Source organism: Heterodontus francisci, chromosome 16 (assembly GCF_036365525.1).
Source record: "Heterodontus francisci isolate sHetFra1 chromosome 16, sHetFra1.hap1, whole genome shotgun sequence".
Classification (NCBI taxonomy): domain Eukaryota; kingdom Metazoa; phylum Chordata; class Chondrichthyes; order Heterodontiformes; family Heterodontidae; genus Heterodontus; species Heterodontus francisci.
In genome coordinates this window covers 58,928,870-58,948,565 of record NC_090386.1, presented here as the reverse complement: position 1 = coordinate 58,948,565, position 19,696 = coordinate 58,928,870, and the positions used below count along the sequence as shown (strand labels likewise).

General features: G+C 42.1%; 1 protein-coding gene across 5 annotated transcripts in view; it reads right to left on the bottom strand.

Moving 5' to 3' along the window:
- Positions 1 to 19,696, bottom strand: part of rtel1 (regulator of telomere elongation helicase 1) — a 141,610-nt gene that overhangs the window by 34,728 nt on the left and 87,186 nt on the right. For all 5 annotated transcript variants that reach the window (XM_068048226.1, XM_068048223.1, XM_068048224.1 and 2 more), the window contains exons 28-29: positions 4,978 to 5,064; positions 4,183 to 4,393 (exon numbers count right to left, since the gene is read on the bottom strand). In XM_068048226.1, the coding sequence (XP_067904327.1) occupies positions 4,183 to 4,393; positions 4,978 to 5,064 (298 nt within the window). The remainder of the gene's footprint in view (positions 1 to 4,182; positions 4,394 to 4,977; positions 5,065 to 19,696) is intronic.

Sequence of the window (19,696 nt, the reverse complement as noted above, 5' to 3'; positions counted from 1 at the left end):
ATGCCATGGGATATAGAGGATTGGATAAGGGAAAAAAAGTTGTGTTGCAGATTCAGCGCTGAAAACAGCGGAGGCCCTAGAGGAGTATAGAAAGTGTAGGGCAGTACTTAAAAAGATAATTTCGAGAGCTAAGAGTGGGCATGAAAAGTCACTGGCAGACAAGATAAAGGAAAATCCCAAGGCATTTTATAAGTATGTTAGGGGCAAGAGGATAACCAGGGAAAAAGTGGGGCCCATTAGGGATCGTAGAGGCAATCTGTGTGTGGAGCCGGAGAACATAGGGAGGTTTTGAACGATTACTTTTCATCGGTGTTCACTATGGAGAGGGACCATGTAGGTGTAGTGATCAGGGAGGGGGATTGTGATATACTTGATCAAATTAGCATTGTAAAGGAGGAAGTATTGACTGTATTAGCGGACTTAAAGATGGATAAATCCCCAGGCCCAGATGAGATGTATCCCAGGCAGCTACGTGAGGCAAGGGAGGAGATAGCAGGGGCGCTGACACAAATTCTCAGATCCTCTCTGGCCACAGGAGAGTTACCAGAGGATAGGAGGACAGCGAATGTGATGCCATTATTCAAGAAGAGTAGCAGGGATAAACCAGGTAATTACAGGGCGGTGAGTCTTAACTTCAGTGGTCGGGAAATTATTGGAAAAAATTCTGAAAGACAGGATTAATCTCCACTTGGAGAGGCAGGGATTAATCAGGGATAGTCAGCATGGCTTTGTCAGGGGGAGATCGTGTCTAACAAATTTGATTGAATTTTTCGAGGCGGTAACTAGATGTGTAGATGAGGGTAAAGCAATTGATGTAGTCTACATGGACTTCAGTAAGGCTTTTGATAAGGTCCCGCATGGGAATTTGGTTAAGAAAGTAAAGGCCCATGGGTTCCAGGGTAATTTGGCAAATTAGATTCAAATTTGGCTTAGTGGAAGGAGGCAGAGGGTGATGATAGAGGGTTGTTTTTGCGAGTGGAAGCCTGTGACCAGTGGAGTATCGCAGGGATCGGTGCTGGGACCCTTAATGTTTGTAGTGTACATTAATGACTTAGACGTGAATATAGGAGGTATGATCAGTAAGTTTGCAGATGACATGAAAATTGATGGTGTCGTAAATATTTTTATTTTATTTAGAGATACAGCACTGAAACAGGCCCTTCGGCCCACCGAGTCTGTGCCGACCAACAACCACCCATTTATACTGACCCTACAGTAATCCCATATTCTCCATCACCTCCCTACACTAGGGGCAATTTACAAGGCCAATTTACCTATCACCTGCAAGTCTTTTGGATGTGGGAGGAAACCGGAGCACCCGGCAAAAACCCATGCAGACACAGGGAGAACTTGCAAACTCTGCACAGGCAGTACCCAGAATCGAACCCGGGTCCCTGGAGCTGTGAGGCTGCGGTGCTAACCACTGCGCCACTGTGCCGCCCATGATAGTGAGGAGAAAAGCCTTAGACTACAGGACAATATAGATGGGCTGGTAAGATGGGCAGAGCAGTGGCAAATGGAGTTTAATCCTAAGAAGTGTGAGGTGATGCATTTTGGGAGGACTAATAAGGCAAGCAAATATACAATGGATGGTAGGACCCTAGGAAGTACAGAGGGTCAGAGGGACCTTGGTGTACTTGTCCATAGATCACTGAAGGCAGCAGCACAGGTAGATAAGGTGGTTAGGAAGGCTTATGGGATACTTGCCTTTATTAGCTGAGGCACAGAATATATGAGCAGGGAGGTTATGATGAAGCTGTATAAAACGCTAGTTAGGCCACAGCTGGAGTACTGTGTATAGTTCTGTTCACCACACTATAGGAAGGATGTGATTGCACTGGAGAGGGTGCAGAGAGATTCACTAGGATGTTGCCTGGGCTCGAGCATTTCAGCTATGAAGAGAGACTGGATAGTCATAGAGTGCTGGAAAATGGGATTAGAATAGATCGGTGCTCGATGGCCAGCATGGACACGGTGGGCTGAAGGGCCTGTTTCTGTGCTGTATAACTCTATGATTCTATGACAAATGAAATAGGGTTCCACTCCTACCCATGTGTTACATTTCCTGTTACTTTGCTTCATTAGTATCGAAAGGTATGATCAGACTCGAGGTTGCAAGAAAACACATTCCATTATGAAAAAGCTCTCACCCCAAAAAAAGCTTTGCCATCAGAAAGCTAAACCTGTGGTAACCAAGTATGTGGATCAGTTTAATGAGAGAATGGTTAAAATTAATTCCAGCAATATTCAGATTAGTGAAAGAAACAAAGAAGGAAAGGTGGAAAGGAAGGAAGGAAAAAAGACTTGCATTTACGTAGCACCTTTCAAGACCACAGAATGTTCCAAAGTGTTTTTACTGGCAATAAAATATTTTGAAGTGTAGTCACAGTTGTAATGTAGGAAATGCAGCAGCCAATTTTCACACAGTGAGCTCCCACAAACATAAATGTGATAATCTGTTTTTGAGATGTTGATTGAGGGATAAATATTTGCCAGGACACCAGGGATAACTCCCCTACTCTTCTTCAAAATAGTATTCGAGATCTTTTATTTTCATCTAAGAGGACAATTGACGTCACATCTGAAAGACAGCACCTCCAAAAGTGCAGCACTCCCTCAGTACTGCACTGGTGTGTCAGTCTTAATAATTCAATAATCCAGAATTAGACCAATGGTACTACCAAGAAGCTTTCTCAGTACTGAGCCTACCATCCATACAGCAGAATCTTTATCTGACACACAAGGTAATCCAGTTCCTAATGAACAGCAACAATCCAACGTCACTGTTCTAAGGAACTTGCAGGCAAGAATAGGATCAACAGGCAGTTTCAAAGCACAAAAGCTTTCAAAAGCACAGAAATCTGCAGCACTAGCCCGGAGTGGTCAAGTAAACGTTTTGAGCAAGTTACAATATAATATTATGCTTGCTGCATTTATAGTTACAGTTGGCCTTGCCACTGATGTGGAGAATGGCAATGATATGCTCTTGATTATTTGTACTATAATTTGGCATTGACTCAATGTGCATGTGTGACACTGATGTTGAAAGTATAGTGATATGACAATGCCTCTGTATTTTGTTCAATATATTTTTTGACGATTCATTTTTGTAAGATTGAAGAAATGTTAAACTTTGGGGTTTTCAAAGGGGGTCATGCAAAGGCCATTTGACTTTGAAAAACAGGACACTGAGAGGTATTGTGAAGAAAACAAGCCTTTCCAGGAAACTACCTGACATCCAGCTCAAGAAACAGAGAACTTTGGACACCGGGAAAAATTGTTTACAAAGAAGTGACAGGTCAAGATTGATGGAGGTCAAAAGGTGAACTTTTGTCGGTTTCTCTTTTGAATTGTTTTGAGTTAGGGTTGCACAGTATAAAAAGGGATAGAACTTCCAAGGAGAGAAGGGAATTCCCAAAGGAGAGAAGGCGACAACCCAGCTCAGCTTTCCAGCACCTCTCTAAAAGACCCCAAGGTGTCCACAGTGTTAACGCATCTCATCTCCTGTCTTTGAAGAAAAGCCTGCTAAATAAATTCTCAACGTCACCTGAAAAGAACTGTTCTAAAAGATCCCAGTGAACTGTCTGTGTGTACTCGGAGGGCAGAAGGTATGCCAGTTTTGGAATACAACACATCTCATCTCTGTTTCTTCAAGAATGAGCAAGTATTCAGCCTGTGTTTTTTTTGTCTGTAATAGAGCTCTAAAAACAAAAACCCCTTTATTTTTCCTATTAACCGGTGGGTGTGTTTGTGTGCGTCTGAGAAAGTGTGAGGGGCTAAGATATAAAGGGGCCTTTAAAATTTCAATCCATGTGTTTATGCTTTACTTCATGTCGTTAAGACTTGTTTTATAATAAATTGATAATTGTGTTGTTCATTAAAGAAACCTGGTTGGTGTGTTTTATTCTGCAATAAAAGTAGAGTCATATCGGTAAGTGGGAAAAAATTTAAATATATGTTGTGACCCATGGAGAAGTGGAACTAGAACTAACAGTGCACTCCTCACGCCTTGATCTTAACAATAGTACATAAAAGGGTATCAGATCCACCAGTAATACAGCTATTTTACCAGTTTTTGGATGGTGCAACTTATATGGTCACGCCATATGCAATGAAAACCATAATTAGCAGAATACAGCTTTATATACTTTATGAAACCATCTAATTCTTACAATTAGTTACCTCGTAGAAGATTGTTTTTTTTTGCATCTTCTGTAAAAAGAGCTGCCATTTCACCAAGCATGGTATCAAAATCATCCGTCATCTTGTACTTTTGCATGGCGCCCGTAAAACGCTCATAGTTGGCCTTGCTGAGAGCCTCCTTTACAGCTACTATGAAAAATTTAGCTTTTTCTGCTTTTGTCTTCTCAGATAGTGGCAACATATCAAATCCCTAAACAGAAAATATAACAAATCAACCTCACTTTGTCAAATAACCTAATTGACTGCTGAAAGGATTATGAAAGTTATAAACATTCAAGTAAGGATTGAAAAAGAAAAGATTTACTCTGACAGCCTCAGCACAGGTAGGTGGAAATGGTTTTAATACATTTCTATTTGCAGGTATGCAGACTTCATGTATTGGTATGTATTTTAAAAATAATTGAAGAGTACAATATGCAATTCATTGCGCTCAAGAGGAAGGTATTTATATTTAGGCACTTCCTCACTCTTGAAAGAACTGGGTATTCTACTAAAAGTCTTATACAAACACTGCATTTTAAACTGCAGGAAAACCCAACAGCCATTAAGACTGCCAAAAGCAATTATGCAACTTTGGCTATTATTACATAGTGTTCATATCAAGCAACCCGTATAAAGAATCTCAATAACAAAATAGTCAGAATGAATTTCAAGGAAGACTTCACGCTGGGGGAAGTAAATTGAATAGGTGTTGTTACGCATCAGGAAACTGTACTACTAGATGAAGTGCTGAAAGCTTTGAGTAATAATGAAGAAAAAAAGTTACATACATACATGATTACTAACAAGCGTGATTTTTTTCCTGCCTCCTCGCTGCTCACCAGCCAAATGTTTAAGAGACATGGTTGACATTTTCACTGCCTATATAAACACAAGTAAAAGGTAAACCATCTATCACATTCAGCAACAGGTGACATGTTAAAAGCAATTCATTGACTGAAGTGCTTCAGAAAATTCTGACGTGAAAAGTGCTACATAAATGCAAGTTCCAAACCATTACTATGCAGTCATCTATTTGTGGCGATGAGTTCGGGTCTAAAATTAAAACCCGACCCAGGCCTGACCCAACAATAGCCAACCTAAACCCAACCCGGGCCGGAGTCCTTTAATTTCATGCCCAACCCGACCCAAAAATATCATATTATTGAAACAGAAAAAAATTGTAGATTAAAAGAAAACAATACCACCAGCTAATGGGAACGGCAATTAGTAGTGTAATTGGGAAATCTACATCAGTAGTACTGTGTCAGAGAGTTCCCAAGCTCTGCTAGGGTGCCTAAGGTAGACAAGATAACTCAACAAGTGTGAGGATGAGCCACCCACATTACTCTTGCATTAGCAGACAGTTCAGGAACCCAGACATGGTGCTGTCAGAGAGCATAACCATCTTTGGTCTGTTTTAGATCATCTGCTACTTACTTCTTCGTCTACAATATTGAGGAAGGTGGTACTTATAGCATTTGTTGCGTTCAGGTCCCTGTACAATTTGATTAGACAGAGGGAAATTTCTAGCTTACAAACTTATGGAAATGACGCTGGAAGACTATATGGCCCATCAAGACTCCCCACACCAAGATAGCTGGACCATCATGGTTAAACACTCCTTCCCTCTCCCTAACTCGTACCTAAATCTACTAGGAGTGGCAAAAAACATAAAAACCCTGGGCCAATATGGGGGAAAAACTCAGTAAATTTTCTCTCCAATGCTCTGCTGCCCTGGCAGTCGAAAACCTGTCCAGGAGATTACATGGACCTCATGTTACCTGTAAAGAAACTTACCTTCTATATGAAGCAATCTTTCTCACAGTAAGGAACTGATCGAGCTCCCTCTTGAAGCCCCTGAGAAAGTCAGCACCCACCACATCAGCTGACAATGTATTCCAGAGGCTCTATACTCTCTGGGAAAAGAACCACCCAACATCCAGTCTATTCCTATGCATACGTGGTTTGATATACTTTTTTTTTTAATAGCGAAGCTCATAGATGGTTTTTCTCTCTGCAAAGTTACTTGTCCGCTACTGTGAAACAATAAGTTGGCAAGTAATGGGGCAAAGGCTTGCTTTTGAAAATCAATCAACATTACTTCTACAGCCAATATAGCTGGTTTGAAATTATCTACATTTGATGGGAAAATATTGCATTAATAATGCTACACTGTTTAATGTCTTCAAAATGGTTTTGACATAAACCGAAGTTTCTAGAGATGGCCAACTCTCTATTCACTCCCATGGAAGGGAACATCAGCACTTTGGGATCAGAGGAATACTTCATTCAAGGAACACAAGCTATTAGGTTGACTAATATAGACTGTAACAGCAGATTAATATGCCAAGGTGTTTTAATTCATTACAGCAGAAGATTTAGAATTTATACTTGTATGGCCAGTGGTGATTATTCAACAACCACTCCCCCATATATACGAGAGAAAAAAAAGCATGCACAATGCCAATTAATGTCTAGACTATACAATAAATATTGGTTCTATGCATTTTCATTTGAAACACTGGATTATCAAAACTAAGATAACTTGAGTGTAAGTTAGTCTCTCACCCACTCAGTAATGAGAATTAAGTAAATTGGATCTTGTGTTTTGGCTTATTTCATAATTCCTCATAGATTTTGTCCGCAAGATCCATTGATATGGTGAATAGCACTCGCTTTCAATCATAATGTGGCAGCTTTCCAGATGTACATCACACAACAGCTACAACGTGACTTTCTACATAAACAATCCCATCATGGAATTCTGTGGTAGGGACCGGGTAGATCGAATTCTTGAAAATTTCTGTTTTTTTAAGTTAAGACAAATCATCAACATGCATACAACCAGGGTGGTCTGGGCAGGGCCCGACAGCTATTTTTCCAAGTCTGTACTTGCAATGTTAAAACAAACAAGTTCATAAATTATATTTTAAGCATCTGTTATGTATAAAATGAGATATTAGTATTCCTTTAGAGGCTAATTTTAACTCACATGACTGTTACTCAAATCATCCAGAAAATTTCATACCATTTTGGCAGCCAATATAACTGAAATATGAATGGACCTTACAATCTACTCCTAAGTTTCCTTTGGGCAGAGAAGACAGCCTCTCATTTGTGTTCTTGAATTTCATACTCTGAAGTCATTTTAAATACAATTGCCTTAGAACTGCAATTCACAAAAATTTCCAGACTTAAAAGCAGTCTGGAAAAATAAAACATGTGCTCCCACATTTAAATTATTTTTTAAATCATAACAGTGAAAAGTTTGCTTTAAAAATGGCACACTTAAGTTTTAATACATAATATGTATTTATATTGGGATTGTCACATAAGTGGACTTGACAAGTGGCACCAAGACTGTCAAAGCTAAACAGTACAGTCCAGCCTGACCCGACCCAAGCCCGAATGCTAGACATAAAATATAGACCCAACCTGAACCAGACACATGTAGTCAGATTTGGTTGGGTAGCCAGGCTTTACCATGAGCATTGGTAAAAATGGTCCAAGGTTTTTAGAACAGCACTCAACTGCTTGATCAGCAATCCTGACGAATGATCCACCTGAAAACTTAAATCATCGCTACAGATACTGATGGATCTGTGGCGTTTTTCCAGCATTTTCTAATTTTGTTTCAGATTTTTAGTTTTTTTTTTCCTTTCAACTGCATGGCTTACCAATCACATTTGTTTCTGTAATATTCAGTGGGAAGATCTGGCTTAAACGGTACTAGACATAAAAATTGCGTATAGATTTGGAGGAATGACGTCCGATTTGAAAATTAAATCTGGTAAGCTTCCAACACCTCAGCAGTTGTTTTAAGAAAACAGATTCGTGAGACTGACACCCAATCCTGCACAAAAGCCATATTATAAGCGCAATGGTCTCATCATACCATCATTCTACAGTGGCTTTCCTGCTATCTACTTTGTCCACTGTTGACATGAGCCTGGACTGGTTAAAGAAAAATAAAAGGTTAAAAAGTAATGCATGCAACTCAAAAAATAGTCAAAACTGCAGGATCAGGAGTTGAGAACCTGACTGAGTGAGGCACTGACAGTAAGTTTGCTGAAAGGAGGCAACAAGATGAAAAAAGAGCTTAGCACTGAGACAGTGAACATTAATCTGTCACACAAGATAGGTGACCCTATCTATGCTACACTGTTTCAAAAGCACTGTAGCAGACTGTACAATTGAGAAGCCAGCAAAGTGAGAAGGCAGCCAAGTACAGAATTTGACCTGGACTGGAGTTTGCTGCTAAGTGTAGTTGGCTTGAAATTACTTTCAGTTAAGAGAATAATGGGATATGAAATCTGGGTGGGTATGTCTGATTAGGACTCATGCAGAGGATAAGCACCAAGATGGATTGGTTGGGCCAAATAGCCTGTCCTGTGTTGTAGTCTGCACCGTATGAAGTAATACAGAATTGGGTGGGATCACTTAAAATATGAACAGGTTTCGAGTGCATGTGTGGAAATGCACAAAGTCTGCTTAATTAAGTTGGTGAGCTGCAGGCACAAATAGCCATGTGAGAATATGATATAGCAATAACAATAGAGATCTGGACCATAAAAGGGGAGAATTGGATGCTCAATATGCCTGGTACAAAGTACTCAGGAAGGATAGGGAAAGAAAACAAGAGGCGGGTTAACAGTTTTGATTAAGGAAAATATTATAGCGCTAGAAAGAATGTCCTTGAGGAGTCAAAGATTATATTGAATGGTACTGCTATGGCTCACCTACTGCTGCTCCTATTTCTTATATTCTTATGTAACCCCCTTGCAAAAAGAGCTAACATACCATTTACCTTCTTTGTTGCTTGCTGTACCTGCATGTTAACATTCTTCGATTCATGTACAAAGACACCCAAATCCCTCTGAATCTTAACAGTTACTTGTCTCTCACCTTCTCAAAAAGATTCTGCTTTTCCATTCTTCCTACCAAAGTGGATAATTTCAGACTTCCCCACATTACATTCCATCTGCTACCTTCTTGCCAACTCACTTAACTGGTCTATATCCCTTTGAAACCTCTTTGCGTCCTCCTCACAGCTTATTTTCCCATCTAGCTTTCTATCACCAGCAAACTTTGTCCCCTCACCCAAGCCATTGATAGAGATTGTAAATAGCTGAGGCCCAAGCACCGATTCTGCAGCACTCTATTAGCTGCACCATGCCAAAAATGACCTGATTGTTCCCACTAATCCATGCTATTACTCCCAATCCCATGAGCCCGAATCTTGAGTAACAAACTTATGTAGCACCTTAGAGTGTCTTCTGAAAAGCTAAATATATTGCATCCACTGGTTTCTCCTGATATATCCTGCTATTTACAAGCTCAAAAAACTCAACTTTGTCAAACAGCATTTTCCTTTCATAAAACCATATTGACTCATTATGACTTTGCAATTGCCTGGTTACCAAATCCTTTATAAAAGATTGTAGCATTTCCCTTCTTCTGATGTCTGGGAACCACAGGCCAGTTAGCCTGTTTTGTGTCTCCCTCTTTTATTGAACAGCAGGGCTACATTTGCTATCTTGCAATCCATGGGGACCATCCTAGAATCTAGGGAATCCTGAAAAATCAAAATCAATGCAACCACGATCTCTGCAGCCATTTCTTTTAAAACCCTAGGATGTGGACCAACAGGTCCTGGGGATTAATTTCTCCATTTAAAAAAAAATTAATTAGCTCAAGTTCCTCACTCTTGTTAACACTCTTGGTTTCCCACTATTTCCAATATGCTGAAGGAGAAAAGAATTGCAGGATATGGGGCAAGAGAGATGGGAAGTGGGACGAAGTGGATTTCTCTTTGAAAGAGTCAGCGCAAACCTCGTGGACAAATGGCTTCCATCCGTGCTGCACTATTCTACAATTCTAGGAGAGCAGGATGAGTTCCAGGAGTACATAATGGAGCAGGTGCTCATCTCATGGATCGACAGCCAAAGGAAATGAAGTGGATGACCACTGTGGGTGTGAGGACGACGGGTACAGGCAGTGGAAGAAACTGTTGGGGTCTGAAACTGTCTGGTAGGTAAAGGAAGTCAGGGGGGAGATAGCAGAGGGGCTTGGCATAATCTTTCAATCTTCCCTGGATACAAGGGAGGTGCCTGAGGATTGTAGAGTGGAAAATGTGACACCCTTATTCAAGAAAGGGTGTAAGGACAGTCCTAGCAACTACAGGCCAGTTAGTTTAACATCAGAGGTGGATAAGATTTTAAAGATAATAATCAGGAAAAAAAATTCAACAGGCACTTGGAGAGGTTTGAGTTAATTAAGGAAAGCCAGAAAGGATTTGTTAAAGGGAGATCATGTTTGACTAATCTAATTGAATTTTTTGATGAAAAGACTGATGAAGGGAATGTGGTGAAGGTTGTCTGTATGGATTGTAAAAGAAAGCATTTGATAAAGTACCACATAAAAGGCTGATTAAAAAAACTGAGAGATCGAAGGTTTTGGATAAGAGATGCAGGGGGAATGTGAAGAAGAACTTTTTTATGCAGCAGGTGACCTGGAACTTACTGCTCACAAGGGTGGTGAAAGTAGAGACGAGCAATGATTTCAAAAGGAAATTGGATGGCCACTTGACGGAAATAAACTTAGAGGGCTACAGGGATCAAGCAGGGGCGCAGGACTGACTGGTTTGCTCCATGGAGAGCTGGCATGGACTCGATGGGGTGAATGGCCTCCTTCTTTGCTGTAAATAACTATGACTCTACTCAGCACTTTATGCTTATGACACAGGTACAGATGGCAACTTGGGAGCAAAAATATGAGCAATTCCATGGTTCAAGTGCCTACTCAAGTTTGGGGATGGTGAAAAGAGTTAACTGTAGAATTACAGTAATAGGGAGGAATAGACAGTCGCCTCTGTAACCACAAACATGAGTCCCAAATGACATGTTAACTCCCTGGTGCCACTGTAAGGGGTACTGGGAACAATTCTAGAGAACAGTGAGCTATGCTGATGTGCCAGTCAACAGAATAGAGCTCATGTGGTAATTAAATAAAGCTATGGGGGAGGGTTCAATCTAACATTACACAGGGAGGATGAAATCTCTTGACAAATTAAAGATTTCTAATTGTAGGAAATTTTTATTATACATAGACTAGGTTTTGGAGAACATTTGTGGTGAGAAGGGAGGTGTTGCTTTGCAACGCGTCCAGGGAAATATTTGAGAAAAAAAAAAGTAACCACAATATAGTCAGTCACAGCACTTGACTACAAAAAGTAATTGTTTCAAGATTAAAAATAAGACTTTGCCCAATTAAATGGAAGAAAATAACTGGCAAACAAAATTGTAGATTAGCAATAGTAAATAGTTAAACAGGAGATGAAAAGGATAGAAATCTTGTATGTTCTAGTAAGGAAATAAAAAAAGAAATGTATTGAATGCTGAGGTCCATGAATGACTAAATCAAATTTGAAACAGCATTTAGAACTTGAAGGCAGATAATAGATAAAGCCAGGACAAACGTAAAGTATACAGAAGCTACAAAAAGAGATCAGAAAAGTCAAGAGGAATATGAAAGATAATTGAACTAGAAGTATAGAGATGGTTAATTACAAAATTTATGGACACATTTGTAGTAAGATAAGATGGAGGGAGAGCCATTAAAAATGAAGGAGGCAAGCTTGTGGAGTATGAGCAAATGACAGAAATACTGAGTCAGTTTTCATAGAAGAGGTGGATGTTGAAATAGCAGAAAACCGAGAGATTATTCAGAGAGAGAAAAGCAAAGAATTTAAGAATTACAGTAAATAAATTACTGAGAACTGAGTTTACATATGACGATCCTAATGGAAATTAAGCAAATAAATAGAAGATAGAGTCATAGAGTTTTACAGCATAGAAAGCGCAAAGCGCCTGCACCAACCATCAAGCGCCCATTCTAACTAATCCCATTTCCCCGCACTTGGCCCGTAGCCTTGTATGTTATGGCATTTCATGTGTTCATCTAAATATTTATTGAACGTCATAAGTGCTCCTGCCTGTACCACCTCTTCAGGCAGTGTGTTCCAGATTCCAATCACCCTCTGGGTGAAAAAAATTTCTCCTCAACTCCCCTCTAAACCTTCTGCCCCTTATCTTAAATCTATGCCCCCTAGTCATTGACCTCTCCGCTAAGGGAAAAAGTTTCTAACTATCTATCCTATCATTGCCCCTCATAATTTTGTTTACCACATAGGTCCTCCCTCAGCCTTCTCCGCTCCAGGAAAACAACCCCAGCCTATCCAGTCTGTCCTCATAACTGAAATGCTCCAGCCTAGGCAACATCCTGATGTATCTCCTCTGCACGCTCTCCATTGCAATCACATCCTTCCTATTGTGTGGTAACCAGAACTGTACACAGTACTCCATCTGTGGCCTAACCAGCGTTTTATACAACTCCATCATAACCTCCCTGCTCTTATATTCCATGCCTCGGCTAATAAATGCAAATATCCCATATGTCTTCCTAACCACCTTATCTACCTGTGCTGCTGCCTTCAGTGATCTATGGACAAGTACACCAAGGTCCCTCTGACCCTCTGTACTTCCTAGGGTCCTACCATCCATTGTATATTCCATTGCCTTGTTAGATCTCCCAAAGTGCATCACCTCACACTTCTTAGGATTAAACTCCATTTGCCACTGCTCTGCCCATCTTACCAGCCCATCTATATTGTCCTGTAGTCTAAGGCTTTTCTCCTCACTATCATGGGCGGCACAGTGGCGCAGTGGTTAGCACCGCAGCCTCACAGCTCCAGGGACCCGGGTTCGATTCTGGGTACTGCCTGTGCGGAGTTTGCAAGTTCTCCCTGTGTCTGCATGGGTTTTTGTCGGGTGCTCCGGTTTCCTCCCACATCCAAAAGACTTGCAGGTGATAGGTAAATTGGCCTTGTAAATTGCCCCTAGTGTAGGGAGGTGATAGAGAATATGGGATTACTGTAGGGTCAGTATAAATGGGTGGTTGTTGGTCGGCACAGACTCGGTGGGCCGAAGGGCCTGTTTCAGTGCTGTATCTCTAAATAAAATAAAAATATTTACGACACCATCAATTTTCATGTCATCTGCAAACTTACTGATCATACCTCCTATATTCACGTCTAAGTCATTAATGTACACTACAAACATTAAGGGTCCCAGCACCGATCCCTGCGATACTCCACTGGTCACAGGCTTCCACTCGCAAAAACAACCCTCTATCATCACCCTCTGCCTCCTTCCACTAAGCCAAATTTGAATCTAATTTGCCAAATTACCCTGGAACCCATGGGCCTTTACTTTCTTAACCAAATTCCCATGCGGGACCTTATCAAAAGCCTTACTGAAGTCCATGTAGACTACATCAATTGCTTTACCCTCATCTACACATCTAGTTACCGCCTCGAAAAATTCAATCAAATTTGTTAGACACGATCTCCCCCTGACAAAGCCATGCTGACTATCCCTGATTAATCCCTGCCTCTCCAAGTGGAGATTAATCCTGTCTTTCAGAATTTTTTCCAATAATTTCCCGACCACTGAAGTTAGACTCACCGCCCTGTAATTACCTGGTTTATCCCTGCTACTCTTCTTGAATAATGGCATCACATTCGCTGTCCTCCTATCCTCTGGTAACTCTCCTGTGGCCAGAGAGGATCTGAGAATTTGTGTCAGCGCCCCTGCTATCTCCTCCCTTGCCTCACGTAGCTGCCTGGGATACATCTCATCTGGGCCTGGGGATTTATCCATCTTTAAGTCCGCTAATACAGTCAATACTTCCTCCTTTACAATGCTAATTTGATCAAGTATATCACAATCCCCCTCCCTGATCACTACACCTACATGGTCCCTCTCCATAGTGAACACCGATGAAAAGTAATCGTTCAAAACCTCCCTATGTTCTCCGGCTCCACACACAGATTGCCTCTACGATCCCTAATGGGCCCCACTTTTTCCCTGGTTATCCTCTTGTCCCTAACATACTTATAAAATGCCTTGGGATTTTCCTTTATCTTGTCTGCCAGTGATTTTTCATGCCCCCTCTTAGCTCTCCAAATTACCTTTTTAAGTACTCCCCTACACTTTCTATACTCCTCTAGGGCCTCCGCTATTTTCAGCGCTGAATCTGCAACACAACTTTTTTTCCCTTATCCAATCCTCTATATCCCATGACATCCGGGGTTCCCTTGACCTGTTGGTCCTACTCTTCACCTTTACAGGAAGATGCTGCACCTGAACCCTCACAATTTCCCTTCTAAATGACTACCACTGGTCTGATGTAGACTTTCCTATAAGAAGCTGCTCCCAGTTCACTTTGGCCAGATCCTGTTTTATCATATTGAAATCTGCCTTCCCCCAATTCAGTACTCTTATTTCCGGTCCCTCTATGTCCTTTTCCATAACAACCTTAAATCTTAGAGTTATGGTCACTATCCCCGAAATGCTCTCCCACTGCCACTTCTACCACTTGTCCGGCTTCATTCCCTAGGATTAAGTCCAGTACCACCCCACCTCTTGTAGGACTCTCTATGTGCTGGCTCAAAAAGCTCTCCTGAATGCACTTGAAGAATTCCGCCCCCTTTAAGCTTTTTGCACTAAGACTATCCCCTCAAATATAGGGGAAGTTGAAATTCCCTATTATTATTACCCTATTATTTTTGCACCTCCGAGATTTGTCTACATATCTGCTCCTCAACTACTGCCCGACTGTTTGGAGGCCTGTAGTACACTCCCAGCCAAGTGATTACCCCTTTTTGTTTTTAAGTTCTACCCATATGGCCTGATTAGAGGAACCTTCTAGGATATCATCCCTCCTTACTGCAGTAATTGACTCCTTAATCAACAGTGCAATGCCACCTCCTCCTTTACCCCACCCCCTCATCATGTCTAATGATTCTATACCCTGGGATATTAAGCTGCCAGTCCTGCCTTCCCTCAACCATATCTCAGTGATAGCAATAATATCATATTCCTATGTGTTAATCAACGCCCTCGATTCATCTGCCTTACTACTAAGACTCCTTGCATTACAATAGATACAATCCAGCCCTGCATTATTTGCCTGAGCCTTAACAGGTCTACATTTACTCTATCCTCTGGACTGACTAAGCTTCACATTTACATTTGATTGTACATCACCCCTACTGTACTTCCACTCTGTATCCCATCCCCCTGCCAAATTAGTTTAAACCCCCCCAACAGCACGAGCAAACCTCCCAGCAAGGAAGCTAGTCCCATTCTGGTTCGGGTGCAGATCCCACCTTGGCCAGAAACAGGCCCAGTGATCCAAGAATCTAAAGCCCTCCCTCCTGCACCATGTCCCCAGCCATGCATTCATCTGCTCCAACCTCCTATTCATATACTCACTAGCCTGTGGCACCAGAAGAAACCCAGAAATTACAACCTTTGAGGTCCTACTTTTTAATCTGCTGTCTAGCTCCCTAAATTCTTTTTGTAGGACCTCATCCCTCTTTCTACCTATGTCATTGGTGCCAACGTGGACCACGACCTCCAGCTGTGCACCCTCACCCTCCAGAATACTTTGTAGCCGCTCAGTGATATCCAAGACCCTTGCACCAGGGAGGCAACATACCATCCTGGAATCACGTCTGCGACCACAGAAACGCCTATCTGTTCCTCTAACCATAGAATCCCCGACCATTATTGCCCTCTTGTCCCTTTTTCTCCATTCCAGCACAGCTGAGTCAGCCATGACATTCCGGTCATGACTTTCGGTGCATTCTCCAGAGGAACCCTCTCCCCCATCGGTACTCAGAACTGAATACCGGTTAGAAAGTGGGATGTCCTCTGGGGACTCCTGTACAACCTGCCCTGACTTCTTTGTCTGTCAGGCAGCTATCCAGTCACCCCCCCAACTGTGCTTGCCTAGGCACCGGCTTGACTACCTCCTGATACGTGCCATCCACGTTGTCCTCTACCTCATGGATGCGCCACAGTGACTCCAGCCGCCGCTCAAGCTTCTGCAACCGGAGACACTTTCTGCAGGCATGTTTGCCAAGGTCACATGGCACGTCCACTGCTTCCCACATTGCACAGGAGGTACATTCCGCTTGACCAAGCTGCCCCATTACTTTTACAATGAAAAAAAAGACTTGCTTGTGTACTATCTTACCAGCTATTTACAATCAACGTTTATCCCCCGTACCTTTGAGTCTGAGAAAGAAAAAGACTAAAGAGCACCTTCCACTGCTCTCAGCCAACGAAAATACCCACACTTAACTTACAGCCTTATTCCACGCAAACAGCACCAGTATAGCCAGTAAATACTAAAAATGTACAGGTAGCTATCCTAGGGCTTTAATTTAAAAGGAACCGTTTTTTAAAACTCCAATCAATCACTGTTATAACAGCTGCTGCCCATCGACCAATCAGTGCACAGCATTACAGTGATGTCACTGTTCTTTTTTTACACTAAATCCAAATACAGCGCGTGCAGAAACAGTCAGAGTCCACTGCTGCCGTCCCCAGACTTCAGGTTAGTGAAGGGTCTTGGGCCCCGCTCTTTCTTTTATAGGTCTGATTCCACTCCCGACTCCTTCCAGGTCCGCTGCCGCCGTCCCCGACTTCAGGTTACACTTTTCCCAAAATTATAGTGGAGTGTGGCCAATATGACACTGCTCTTCAAAGAGGGAGACAAAGATAAGCTAAAAAGTTATAGGCCTTTTTTCTTACTTCAGTTGTTGGTCAACTAATAGTCTGTAGTGGCGATCTGCCCAAAGACAGGTCCTTTGCTCATTTCTCCATGCTTCATGGTCCTGCACTTTCCTCTTCAGTTGCTCATAAGAGCCTCCAATTTTTTAAACTTTCATGAGAAATGAGCAATACAACTAGGTTAGAAAGTATACAAGGTGGCTCCCGCTCCTTAAGTGCGCTTTAAAGGAAACACAAGTCCTCTTCCCAAAAGATCCTCCACCTGTAAGCAGCCTTTGTCCCTCGAGGTTCTAGCTCTTCTGCCATCACCACCGTAAATTTGCTGGTTCCACTGATGGCCATGGCTCGTAACTCTCAGCACGGGACCCTTACCTGGGCCAGGAGCGACTTGCAAAAGGGCAGGGATAACCACCCCGAGCTCTCAAATAACCCTGTTACCCTATAACTATTAAATCCCATTTTATAGACTAAGAACAAGTTAATCAAGGTTAGGCAACATCAGTGGGGAGAGAAACAGAGGGTTGAATTTTACTGCCCCTCCACGCCTTGGGTCGTGACAGGAGCGGTCCACCACGAGCCAGACGCCGAGAAGGCACCGCCTTACATTAGCGGCGGTGGCAAGGCCTTGGTGCAGTCCCCCAGCTGCTTAGCGGCGGGGCCTTCATTAAAATATTGAGATTAGATAAATTAACACGTGAATGAACTTACCTGCTGACGGTGGCTGTCTCACGCCGATTTTAGGGCCAACCGGCCGTAACTCATGCGCCTTTGGAACCCTTGGAGTTCTGAGGCAAGACACTGGTGGGAAGAGGGGGAGGAATAAAATTATCAGGGCGGGGGAAGAGGGGAGTGAGGAAAACTATTCCTATTAGTTGTGGGGATGGTGGGAAAGGGTTGAGGATCGAAGATACTGAAGTTCGGGGGGGGAGGGGTGGGGGGGTGCGGGGGAAGAGTTTGGAAGTTCAAAAAGTGTTTTTTTTGGGGGGATGCGTGGGGTGGGGGGGGGTGATGGGAGAGGGGATTCAAAGTTAAATTAAAACTTTTATTGACTTTTTTCTAATGACACTGGCACCTTTAAATATTTAAATCTCTCCTGAAGGGCTTGAAGCCCTTTAAAAAATGGTGCCAGCGCCTGTACAGGTGACGGGGATGCGATGGCCCCTCCCTCTAAATCATAGGTGGCGGGCGCTCTGCTCCCTCCATTTAAATGAGCCCCACTTGACAGTTAACTGTCAGTCACCGTAAACTGGTGCATTCTCCATGGCAACGCCTCTACCAATCAGAGTTCACTTGCCAATCAATTAGCACTCTCTTTTCATGCAGAATAAGTTGTTGCTTTCCCTTATATCAGTTATTCTTGCGATTGTCCTGATGGGTGCAAGATGAAAAGCTTCGACAACATGTCTGCATTTTCAGTAATACTCATTTATATGCATCTTCAGAACCATTTAATAGGGTGTTACATGACACTTATGGCAAAGATGATAAAGATACATAAAATTAAGGGAATATGGCTACAAGAATGAGAGAGATGGCCGGAAGGCAGAAATCAAAGTTTAGGGAGAAAGGTATTTTTTTTTGAGGGGGCTGGAAAGACATCATGTTCTACAGGGATCTGTGTGAGGCCACTCTTAATTAGATACATAAATGATCTGGACTTAGGAACTGAAAGAACACTTTTGAAATTGGATGATGGCATAACAAATTATAGCAAGGAATGTGCATAACTGCAGGAGGACATAGGCTACCAGGATGGGCAGCTAAATGGCAGGTGCAGTTCAATGCCAAAAATGTAAAGCAATACATTTTGGAAATCAGAATAAAAAAAAGACTTGTAGATGTAATTGAGACACCTATGAGCGTTGCTGTGTAACTAGGTACCACAACATTCAGCTGGTATCTAAAATACAAAACTTAGAAGATGCTGTTGAATCTTATTTAAGAGATCTTATGATCTTATTTAGCCCCAAGTTGGAGTGTTTAGATTAGATTAGAGATACAGCACTGAAACAGGCCCTTCGGCCCACCGAGTCTGTGCCGACCATCAACCACCCATTTATACTAATCCTACACTAATCCCATATTCCTACCAAACATCCCCACCTGTCCCTAGATTTCCCTACCACCTACCTATACTAGTGACAATTTATAATGGCCAATTTACCTATTAACCTGCAAGTCTTTTGGCTTGTGGGAGGAAACCGGAGCACCCGGAGAAAACCCACGCAGACACAGGGAGAACTTGCAAACTCCACACAGGCAGTACCCAGAATCAAACCCGGGTCCCTGGAGCTGTGAGGCTGCAGTGCTAACCACTGCGCCACTGTGCCGCCCTAAAACACAGAATGTTGTACAAAGCTTTGGACAATCCATTATAGGAAAAGTATGAAAGCTGTGGAAAAGGTGCAGTGTCCCATCAGGAATTACCACGGATGAGACTTGAGACATAACAGCCTTTATTCCCCATCATAGCCAAGATGATTAAGTGGTGATATGATCAAGGTCTTCAATATTATGAATGTTCACGAAAAAGTAAATAATGATGTACTTTTTCAAGTGGTTGGCAAGCTAGTAAGAACTGGGCATAAATTTAAGACAATAAGAAAAATAATTAAAGGGGATTGAAAACATTTTTTTTCATGCAGAAGGTGGTTAGAATGTGGTATTCTCCACTATGCACGACTGTTGATGCACAGTCCATAAATTCTTCTAAAAGGGTATTGGTTTGTCACTGGAGAACAAGGAACATTAAACGATATGGGAGTGATCAGATTAGGATATTCATAGGGAAAAAAGATGGGCTTTTTATTCATTCATGGGGCTAGATTTTAAGAGTCTGCCAAAGTAGGCAGTGGACGCAAGAAAATTCG